General features: G+C 40.9%; 1 protein-coding gene across 1 annotated transcript in view; it reads right to left on the bottom strand.

The window, feature by feature from the left end:
* Positions 1–10996, bottom strand: part of CERS6 (ceramide synthase 6) — a 384005-nt gene extending 373009 nt beyond the window's left edge. Inside the window, exon 1 of the mRNA XM_073545799.1 lies at positions 10648–10996. Coding sequence (XP_073401900.1) covers positions 10648–10817 — 170 coding nt within the window. The 5' untranslated portion in view covers positions 10818–10996. The remainder of the gene's footprint in view (positions 1–10647) is intronic.
* Positions 10997–12115: the final 1119 nt, after the last annotated feature.

The following is a 12115-nucleotide window of genomic DNA, read 5'->3' as shown; positions in this document are numbered from 1 at the left end:
AAATAAAATAGTAATCATAAAATCATGAAAGTCACCGAATTGTTTTTTTTTTGCCTTTTCTGCCTAATCCTGTACAGATAGCCAATTCTGCGTAAACGCCAACCAGAGTGTATTCACAATGGCCAGTTCCCACAATAATTTACATTTTTACTAAAGATGATAAAAGTGTAAATAACTAATCATTAAAACAATGGCTTAATTTTTACACCATGACGAAAGATTTTTTTACAGCAGTAAAATACCTAAAAATGTAATCCCTGCGCCCAATCAGCGCTGCCGAAGCTGTCTCCACCTCAGGACGTATAAGTAATCAAGAGGAGGTGAACAGCCATGCGCAGCTCTCGCTTCTTCTTGACTACCCGTATGTGCAAAGACTGGGACAGCGACTCCAGCTATGATTGGGCGCAGAGCTCACATGACGTAACAACCTCACGTGAATCCCGGGAACATGAGTGCTGACACTGCTGGGATGGCGCCGGCAAAGCAGGTGAGTATGTGTTTTTATTTTAACCCCTTAATGACAGCCAATACGTCTTTTTACCGACCTGAGACATAAGAGAATATCATCCCCATACAGGTGACAATCCAGCAGCTGTCGGCTGTCCACTATATCTGACAACTTGCTGTATCACAAGCGATCAGTGTTGGCACTGTCCATATCTGTTTAACGCTTTAGTTACTGCTGTCAAAAGTGACTACATTGAATAAATGGTTAATAGATTGTGGGGGCTTCTGCTTTAATCTAAATGACAAACCGAGATCGTGATTGTGTGGTCCTGATGTTTGCCATAGCAGTTCATGGCCATATAGCGGCCTTAGAGTCTCCCGGCTATAGCTATCAGTTCAGAAGTTAGCGAGATTTAGGTGGTAAACAAACACTTTTTCATTCCTGCTATACCACTTTGCATTAATTCCTGAAAATCACCTGAAGGGTTAATAAACTGCCTGACAGCAGTTTTCAATATGTCAGGGGGTGCTGTTTTTAAAATGGTATCACATTTGAGGTTTTCCAATATATAGGACCCCCAAGGTCACTTCAAACCTGGATAGGTCCCTCAAAAAAATAAATTTTGCAAATTTCCTTGAAAGAATGAAAAATTACTGCTACATTTTTAAACCTCCTAAAAGGCTAACAAAATAAATTAGCATTTTAAAAATGGTGCTGATGTAAGGCAGACATGTGGGAAATGTTATTTATTAATGTTTTTGTGTGGTATGACTCTCTGGATTAAAGGGATAATCATTCAAAGTTTGAAAATTGCAATTTTTTTACATTTTTTGTCAAGTTTCTGATATTTTTTATAAATAAACACAAAACATATCAACCTAAATTTACCATTAACATAAATTATAATGTGCCACGAAAAAACAAACTCAAAATCAATGGGATTTGTTGAAGCGTTCCAGAGTTATCACCACATAAAGTGACATTGGTCAGAGTTTAAAAAAATTGGCCCCGTCACTAAAGGGTTAACATGGCGAATGATAAGTGGTTGTCCTAGTAGTGAACAACCCCTTTAACCTTTATTAAAAAATCCTTTATGTTCTCAAGAACAAAGGGATATTTATTTCTGTCAGGCACTATAGTACACTGTTGTCAACTAGGTCTGAGTGGCCGGTAACTTTAGGCAACGAGAGTTTGAGGTTTGCATTCTCTATGAATTTGGGTCTGCTCATGCTGATCTGAAACTAGCAAAGCTACTGAATTTAGTATCAATGTCACTTTATGGTAACCAAACAAGTGAAAATGAAATCTGGTACCACACAATGGTATATAGCTAATAAAAACCACATTGACATAAAACACAAGTACAAAAAAGTACAAAAGAAAGGTGTCAAACAATAGGTAAGGGACTAAAAAAAGTCCATGGGAAATCCCACCACAGCAACTTGTCGGTGACATTTTAGCACACCCCTATAATATGCCAAAAATATAATAATGAAAAAGAGGAACTGTAAACATAACCAATTATGAAATATAATAAATATAATTGTCTCTGACAGACATATATTAATCAATTGACCAGATTTAACAATCCCCTCTTATGTTATTTCTCCAAAACGGCGCAAAGGACAACCGCTACATTGTTCTTATTTTATTGGTTTATTGCAAACATCAGAACGTTTCTACAACTTACGGATAAACTAAATTTGCATTGGGGATTGAATAATTTTGATACCAACTGTAAATGAGTTGAGTCTTGCAGAATGTGAGACTACCATGTCTCTGCCATTTCCACGTGTTTCAACAATCCATGCATCAGCTCCAGCGACCAGTCTGATCTCATCAGAATAATAATACATCATCTGCAGCCCCTTATGCATATTAATAGTACTCATTAATTGTGTGTGCAACCTAAGCAAGCCAGATTGTGTGGACGCATATTAATCAATGGCCAAACCTGATGTAAAATCTAACAATAGCCACAGGCAGCCTGTCATTAGCAAAACTCTTCAATCTAGTTCATTCTTTTTCTACACTGTTTATTAGAAGCTGAAAGGTTTATGACTTGGGGCAAATCTGACTAGTCAGACATCAAGCCGTCATTAGCTCTTGCAGTTCTGCCACAAATCTGCGCACTAGTCCATTAATGTTAGCCAGGTTATGGCATATTATACTATTAGAAGCTACAGCACCTCTTGTGATGCAGAACGATATTATTAGCACAGCACTTATATCATCACCTGCTCCCAGGGGACGCGCAACATCTCATATTGAAAAGGTTTTCATCTTTCATGAGTTCTACCTATAATAATTACATAATAAATTAAAACTGCATACAGAAAGTGAATGTAGTGGTTGTCACACATGTGCACTAGCACTTTATTCATGAGAGGGACACACAACCCCCATTCTTGTTATTGATGGGGGGTTGTAGTACTCAGACACTGTTGATTATACATTTACCATCTATCCCATGGATTGGTGATACCTGCAGTTCATGGGATAGCTCATATAGTAATAGAATTTTTGCTGCCTACCCAGTCACCAGGGGGCGCTTACTGAATACTGATTACTTCTGAATTCAAACTATAGTTTTGCAATTATCTATTAAAGGGAATGTCAGTAGGTTTTTGCTATGTAAGCTGTTGTGAATTCTCTTACTTCTGAGTCGGGGCTCCCTCTGGTGGTTACTGTGGGTAGTGGAGCTGGCCGGATTGACAGAGGTCTGCTACCTGATGATGATTATTGGAGATCTGGGGTTACTGATTGGAGTATTTAAGTCGGCAGGCTTCCTTCAATCCCTGCTAGTGATTAGTTCTTTCTGTGCATTCTGAGGACTGATGTCTCCTGCCTGATCCTGCATTTTTCAGTTAAGTTGTTCATTTGCTTATCCTTTTCATCTGATCTGGTTTTGCCTCTTTCTTCTTGTTGTGAGGGTTCAGTGTGCTCCCTGCTGGGGGCAGTGCTGGACCCCGCTCCATATGTTACAGATTGTGTCAGTTTGTTCAGTCCCCTGTTATATTAGTCTATTTTGCTTTGCTGCCAGTTCATACCAGAATGCTGATATAGTGGGGGTGAGGTTGTGAGACCTCAGTGTTTTTTGTACATCAGACGTGTTGGATTTTTTTAGTTTTTTTTTGCGTGATTGCAGACAGTGTTTTTCCTTTCCTATCCTATCTAGTCAGTTTGGGCCCCATCATTTGCTCAGTCTATTTTCTGCCTGTGTTTGTGTTTCATCTTGTCTCACTGACAAATATGTTTGGGGGCTATCTATTTGTTTGTGGTTCTACTCCGGGGCAGTTTAGATTTCACCTTTCTTGCTTTAGGCCTAGTTAGCTCTCCGGCTGTCCCGAGGCATCTAGGGCATTGTAGGTACACTCCACGGCTACTGTTAGTTGTGTTGTTAGGATTAGGGGTCTGCAATCCACTAAGTTACCAACCTTTCTGGTTTCCTGGTGGCCTAGCCTATTCCTGTCATCCTCCTTGGTGACCTGTTCATAACAGTAAGCTGAGAGGAGAATGATGTAGGGACAGAGACCCTAATTCCAGTGATGTAGCACTTAGTGTACTGGGCGCAGCAGTTGTGATAGAATTTTTTTTTTCCTGATGCACATGTAGCAGAGCTCGGAATGCTGAGCCCTGTATAACCCCACCCACACCACTGATTGGCTGCTTATTGCGCACCCTGTATATTGACGGAAAGGTGCTAATCAGAGGTGGGGGCATCGTTGGACAAAGACACGAGGCAGCTTGTCCTGCAGCGATACTCTCCTGCTGATAAAGCACTGATTGTATTGAAAGAACACAACACAGCCCAGTAAATGACACACCACTGGAATAAGAGTCTCTGCCCCTACAACATTGTTCTCTCAGATTACATAGCAAAAGCATGGTGACAGATTCCCTTTATGCTACCTCGAGTGGTGGCTGCAGTACATCAAATTTGGATCTCTGTGTAATTGCTATATAAATATTAGTAGTAACCACTGAATATTGGACCTGCTTGAGACCAAAAGCAACTCATAGCATATCCTATTCTGATCCAATGTTGAGGTTCAGTCAGAACATGACGTACTCAGTGGATCTACGTGCTGTCCGATAAGAATCAGGCAGTGCACAGTCATTCATGCAGATGTGTGAGTGCGCCTTTACTTCGGATTTATCTGGGACTTGTGCATATTACTTTGTATTTAGTTCTGATTTGTGCATGATACTTTGCATTTACTTGTAACTTGTGCATATTACTTTGCCTTCACTCGTGACTTGTGTGTATTATTTTGTATTTAAACGTAACTTGTACGTATAACTTTGCATTTACTCGTGATTTGTACATGTTACTTTTTATTCAGTTCTGACTTGTACATATTACCGTACTTTGTGTTTTGTTTTGACGTTTACATATACCTTTGCATTTACTTGTAACTTGCACATATTTCTTTGCTTTACATGTGACTTTTACATATTACCGTGTATTTACTTATTGCTTCTATATATTACTTTGCATTTACTTGTGATTTGCGCACGTTACTTTTTATTCAGTTGTGACGTTTACATGTTACTTTGTATTTACTTGTGACTTGCACATATTACTTTGCATTTACTCGTGATTTGCGTATGTTACTTTTTATTCACTTGTGACGTTTACATACTACTTTGTGTTTTCTTGTGACTTTTCCATATTACTTTGTATTTACTCGTGATTTGTGTATGTTACTTTATTTATTTAACCCAAAGACTTGACACAAATAAAAACAGATTCTGAGAACTTAATAGTTGCAATTCCAGCACATTCCTGTAGCAAGGATCTTTTGTGCTCTCTGATGTATTTGACATCACTACTTGGGAACGTTTCAGTCTGTATCCAAAGTCACCTTCAGTCATTGTCTTCTATAACAAACAGAAATGAGCCAGCTAGACCTAATCCAAAACTGAAGGGCAGAGGGAAAACTCACAGCATGGCCATGGAGGGTGACCCCTATTTTGTCTACTATGTGGCCCATCTGTCTCAGTGCAGCCCTAAATAAACACATAGTCCTGAACATTTCCTGCATTCCCATGGCCATGGAGCTGTTGTACTCGTACATGCCACACAGTTCATAAATGTCATCTGAATATAAAAGAAAAGCTACAAAGAAAAACTACCAAATGGACTAGTAGCCCCATGGGGCGCTGCAGCAGTTTGTGTGCTTCCATACACTTAAGTGCACCAATTTTATCATAACCATCAGTCCGCCGATAGTGCAAGTACCTGAACATTACATGAATTGTAAAGCTGAGGCATGCAAAGCAGCAGCAAGATGAATGATTGCAGTTGTCTGCCGTACCCCGGAGAGCAGCTTTGCGCTTCTGAAACTGGTTTTAGTCACTAAATAGGAACAGCCATCAATTAATATTTTCCATAAAATACAACCGATATTGCAAGTGAATGCCCCAACCTGATGATCACACGAATACGGGAGCAATCATGGTTATTATGCAAGTAATAGGTTTTCGGCGCAGATTATTAGATACTGTATTTATTGCCACAGAGAAGAAAGTGCAGTAGACTGTGCGCCATCTGTGCGCAAGCTGCAATGAGCAGAACTGGAACGTCGCACAGTATTTGGATTGTTTGCAGATCACATGAACACTTGTATGTTCCAGAAGCTTGACATTATCCAGTCCCTGTGCAAAAGCTATACATGCACCCACCACATACCAATTAATGACGTACAGAACAGTGGCTCAGTGGTTAGCACTGTCACTCTGCAGCACTGGGGCCCTGGGTTCAAATCCCTCCAAGGTCAACATCTGCAAGGAGTTTGTATGTTCTCCCCGCGTTTGTTTGGATTTCCGCCAGGTTCGCCGCATTCCACCCACTCTCCAAAGACTGATAGGGAATGTAGATTCTGAGCCCCAACAGGGTCAGTGATGATAGTGTCTGTAAAGCGTTGTGGAATTAATGGCGCTATATAAGTGAGTAAAATAAATAAAATGATGTCACACTTTATTTTCCCACACTCTGCTGACAAAGTTTTCCAGCCTGATTTACTATTTTAGTACCTCCAATATCATGGTGGCTATGTATGCTGATGTTTTATAATGCAATTTCCTATCTCCTGACATTAAGATGTTGAGTAAAGCAGCTATCATCATATCCTGTGTCTGAACACACATTATCTCATGGTGGCCTAATACCTTGGAGAGATGTCAGGAGAACAAATTTTCATCCAGATCCCAACGCGCATGCACACACGTCCTCAAGTGTATATGTTCTCAACAGGGAGAGTAGAATAGTCCGCAGCTGGACATCTCTGGCAGCGGCTTATCTTGAGAGTGCAGTTAGACGGTAGTATAAATCAGACTGAGATCAGAACGCAGTGACCGTGACCGGACCGGACGGTGACTTTCCTGTCCTGAGTGTGATAGTTTAATGTATTTCTATGCAGCTGTCTTTCTTGGGTCGGGAGAGCCGCCGGCCAGTGCGTGCACAGCGTTCCGATCTCAGTCCGATTTATAAGACCATAAAACTGTATCCTCACAGGAACAAAGAATCAGACATTGTCATCCAACTTGTTTTTTTTTCCCCCAAACTTCTGCTGTCAGGGGAGACTCGAGGAGAAAGATAATACCATACAAATTAGAAGACTGAACGGCCAATCTAATCAGATCATCAGATTCAGCCGACGGTCATCTGCATGGGCAAATTGAAACAGGTTCTAGTTCTGATATAAAAAAATGTAATAAGATATGTCCAGGAGTCATACTCTTTAATCAAGTCATTATTAATTTTGTTCAACTGCTTATTAGCTCAAGTAAAGGAGGACGATGGCCAAAAAGCTCGAAAGTTCAGTTGGCTTTATTAAAGCCCCTGGCGCTAGGGTTGGTTCCATCAACTTTACTATTTGGTGGGGAGAACCCAGACAGAAACCTTATCTATAGAGGCAGCACAAAGGTGAAGGCTTAAAGCATAAGTCTCATATATATATATATATATATATATATATACATAAATATATATATATACACACAGTTGTGCTCAAAAGTTTACATACCCCGGCAGAATTTTTGCTTTCTTGACCTTTTTTCAGAGAATAGGAATGATAACACCAAAACTTTTTCTCCACTCATGGTTAGTGGTTGGGTGAAGCCATTTATTGTCAAACTACTGAGTTTTCTCTTTTTAAATCATAATGACTGCCCAAAATATCCAAATGACCCTGACCAAAGTTTACATACCCTGGTGATTTTGGCTTGATAACATGCACAGAAGTTGACACCAATGGGTTTGAATGGCTACTAATGGTAACATCCTCTCCTGTGACCTGTTTGCTTGTAATCAGTGTATGTGCATAAAAGCTGAGTGAGTTTCTGGGATCCAGACAGACTCTTGCATCTTTCATCCAGCCACTGACATTTATGGATTGTGAGTCATGGGGAAAGCAAAAGAATTGCCAACGGATCTACGGGAAAAGGTAGTGGAACTGTATAAAACAGGAAAGGGATACAAAAGATAACCAAGGAATTGATAATGCCAGTCAGCTGCGTTCAAATTGTGATTAATAAATGGAAAATCAGGGGCTCTGTAAAAACAACACCACAGTCAGGTAGACCAACAAACATTTTGTCCACAACTGTAAGGAAAATTATTCAGGATACAGAGAAAAGCCATTACTGACAAATGCCACAAGGTATCTAGTCTACAATACACAAAACAGCACAGAGACAAGCCTCTAAACTTCTGTACCAAGGTAATTTGGAGTGATGAGACCAAAACTGAACTTTTTGGCAACAACCATAAATGTACATTTGGAGAGTGGTCAACAAGGCCTATGATGAAAGGAACACCATTCCTACTGTAAAGCACGGAGGTGGATCGCTGATGTCTTGGGGATGTATGAACTACAAAGGCAGAGGAAATTTGGTCAAAGTTGAAGGAAAGATGAATGAAGCACGTTATCAGCAAATACTGGAGGCAAATTTGCAATCATCAGCCAGGAAGCTGCACATGGGACTTACTTGGACGTTCCAACATGACAATGATCCAAAACACAAGGCCAAGTCGACCTGTCATTGGCAACAGCAGAACAAAGTGAAGGTTCTGGAGTGGCCATCTCAGTCTCTTGACCTCAATATCATTGAGCCACTGTTGGGAGATCTCAAGCGCGCAGTTCATGCTAGACAGCCCAGGAATTTACAGGAACTGGAGGCTTTTTGCCAAGGAAAGTGGGCATCTTTACCATCTGAGAAAATAAAGAACCTCATCCACAACTACCACAAAAAAAATCAAGCTGTCACTGTATTAAGAAATGGGGTATGTGCACATTTGATCAGGGTCATTTGGATGTTTTGGGTTGTCATTATGATTATTATGATTTAAAAAGAGAAAACACAGTAGTTGGACAATAAATGGCTTCACCCAACCACTAACCATGAGGGGAGAAAAAGTTTTGGTGTTATCATTCATATACTCTGAAAAAAGGCTAAGAAAGCAAGGTAAACTTTTGAGCACAACTGTATATGTTATATCAGATAACACATCCTGCATGTCTTGACTGGTAGGTGCAGACGCAACATCATCAGAGCCACTGATCTCCCAATGTGCAAGAAGTTAGCGGGGATGAACAACTGCCTGCTTTAATGAAGAGGAACTTAAAGGATTATTCCCAAGAAACTAAGTTATCCCCTATCTATGGGACATTGGATAAATTATTGATCGCTGGGGGTCAGACCACAGAATCCCAAGAATGATGCAAAGCGCAGTCTAGGTAGGACAGAGGTGCGTATGTTCAACCTGCGGTCCATTCATTGTCTAAGGGGCTGTGGAATGAAGTCGAGTACAGCTCTCCATTCAAGATCTGCAGAGCATAGTTCTCAGGGTCCAAAGTCTCGGTGGTACCAGCAGTCAGACCCCCAATATTCAGTAACTTATTTCCCTATCCAGGATAGGGGATAACTTATATTTTTGGGAATAATGCTTTAAAACTTGCCGTGCACTTAAATTTTAACCAACGGACTGTGAGCAAGATCCTTTAGGCAGGAACGACCACAGTTCACAAAGTTCCTAAAGAAGCGACAGTGAAGAATTATCACCGCAACACAGATTATGATAACCCAGGTCCCAATAATGGCCTCCTACTAGATAAGAGGTGGCCACATTCCCACGACCATACATGAAAAGACTGCAGCAAACATCCAGATATTATTAGGAGCTACGGTGACACCCTTCTCTCCCTCCATTCACAATAGCATCCTCCCACATTACATGATAGCGCTAATTAATTATGGCAGAAACGAGAGAAAACAATTAGCTGTCGCTGGGATAATGGAACGCTCGAAAGAGGCATTTTGTTTTAACCCTTCGCTAACAGCCGCTGGTAAATAAAGATGAATCCCCCCTAGTAATATCCTTTTTTTTTCTTTACAGATCATCAGCATCAGAGGAGACATGGAGTTGACCTCTGTTACACTCAGTATTGCTGAGGAGTCCCAAGCAAATCTCGCCTCCTACTGACAGTAATAGCGCAATCTGTTGAAAGCAGAGATAGATTATCCTACCCCGCGGTGCGATCTTTGTTATATGTTACATTAAGGACCAGCCCGAGGAGATAAGACCACAAAGCGTTTCCCGCATGGAACCTTCCTACAATGCTGCATATGCCACGCGTGCACTCATACGTTAGATCGCGAGCTCTTCAGGCCACCGATTCCTTATATATTTTGATACAACTAAAAGACTTAAGATATTCTCATTTCCGCTTGCTCTGCAGTCTGATACCTTCTATTGTCCTCTCTTATCAATCATTTCAAGATGATTGCAGTTATCATCAATGGGGATGACTGACAGGAAGACCTGCAATATTACTGATTTCTACTTTATCACCATTTCTAGGAGTCCAAAGTAACATGACTGATATTTAGCAGCTCTCTTATATTCTGTGCACTTTAGGTTTAGTAATAAATACACTCTAAATCCAAAGAAATTATAATCGCTGACCAAGTGCAATGTCCATTCCACCAATACAGCTGCTGCAGAACCTCTTAAGCAGCCCAGTTCCAACTCACCCTGAGGTTCTGCAGTAGCTGACATAAGTTCAGCACAAGTGCATTGGACAATCATAACTATTTTGACCTGTCTACCTATAGATTTCAAGCCCGCCCCCCCCCCCCCTCATCCTCATAGTTTCCAGGAAAAAAGTCTACATAGTATTCCAATGCTTTACCTTTCAAAGAAGAGGCGTATCATGAAGATGCAGAATGCCAGAGGGATGGCAAGGTACAGATCTTCAGCCTGGGGGAAAGTAGCCTCCTCTGTGTTCTTCAGATCAGCCCAGGTTACATTGTGAGGCAACCAAAATCTCTCATTCCAAAACCAAACTAGGATACCTGCCATCTTGACTCCTTGCCCTTGCTACAGTGGTGCTTTCCTGTGGGGTCTACCTGATGCAGCAGCAGCTGCTGCTGGGAGGATGGTGCTGATGCTGGAGGACAATGATGCTGCTTGGTAGATTTGTAGGTGTCTGTGGGAAGTGCTGGCTGCTAATCAGTATTAGCTCTGCCTCTATTCCTCCTTTCTCTCTTCCTTCTCATCATTAGGAAAGGGGAGGACTCTGCACACATAATACACACAGGAGCATCTGCAGCTGCAAGCCTCAGTGCCCTCTGCTGTAAGCATGCCCCTGATTGGACAGTGTGCACAGCACTGTCTGCTGTACTGGGATGCCTGCCTTTATTGGGTGATGCCTCATGCTATTCCTCCTCTGCACACATTAGTGAGGGCAGCACAATGTGCTCAGAGCTGCAGCATCTTAGGGCATCTCCAAGTCTTAGCAAGGCTCCAAAAGGAGAGAAAAATCCTCATTTTTTGAGCTAGGTGAAGTCTACATTCAGGGCATTAGCCATTTCTTGGAAAGGAGATGATGTTTTTATGAATATAATGACTATATAGATGATGATCATCATCAATATCATCAACTAATAAATATTTACATAGAAGTAAACAATATTTGCACAATATTCTAAATATTTACTTGCGCAATAAAGTACACTTTCCACTATAGTAACATTAAGGTTTAGGTGGAAAATTGCATTTACATAGTAACATAGTAACATAGTTATTAAGGTTGAAGGGAGACTTTGAGTCCATCTAGTTCAACCCATATCCTATCCTAACCTGCCCTAACATGTTGATCCAGAGGAAGGCAAAAAAAACCCATGTGGCAACAGTAAGCTTCACATTGGGGAAAAAAATTCCTTCCCGACTCCACATACGGCAATCAGACTAGCTCCCTGGATCAACGCAATATTAAGGAGACTAGTGTATATACCCTGTAATATTATACTTTTCAAGAAAGGCATCCAGTCCCCTCTTAAATTTTAGTAGGGAATCACTCATTACAACATCATATGGTAGAGAGTTCCATAGTCTCACTGCTCTTACAGTAAAGAATCCGCGTCTGTGATTATGCTTAAACCTTCTTTCCTCCAGACGTAGAGGATGCCCCCTTGTCCCCGTCACAGGTCTAAGAGTAAAAAGATCATTAGAAAGGTCTTTGTACTGTCCCCGCATATATTTATACATTGTAATAAGATCACCCCTAAGCCTTCGATTCTCCAAACTAAATAACCCCAAGTGTAATAACCTGTCTTGGTATTGCAGACCCCTTAGTTCCCTAATAACCTTGGTCGCTC

Source organism: Dendrobates tinctorius, unplaced genomic scaffold, assembly GCF_039654945.1.
Source record: "Dendrobates tinctorius isolate UK_male_01 unplaced genomic scaffold, ASM3965494v1 ptg000143l, whole genome shotgun sequence".
NCBI classification, from domain to species: Eukaryota; Metazoa; Chordata; class Amphibia; order Anura; family Dendrobatidae; genus Dendrobates; species Dendrobates tinctorius.
Note: the sequence above shows the minus strand (reverse complement) of the source record. Positions and strands in the feature narration are given on the sequence as shown.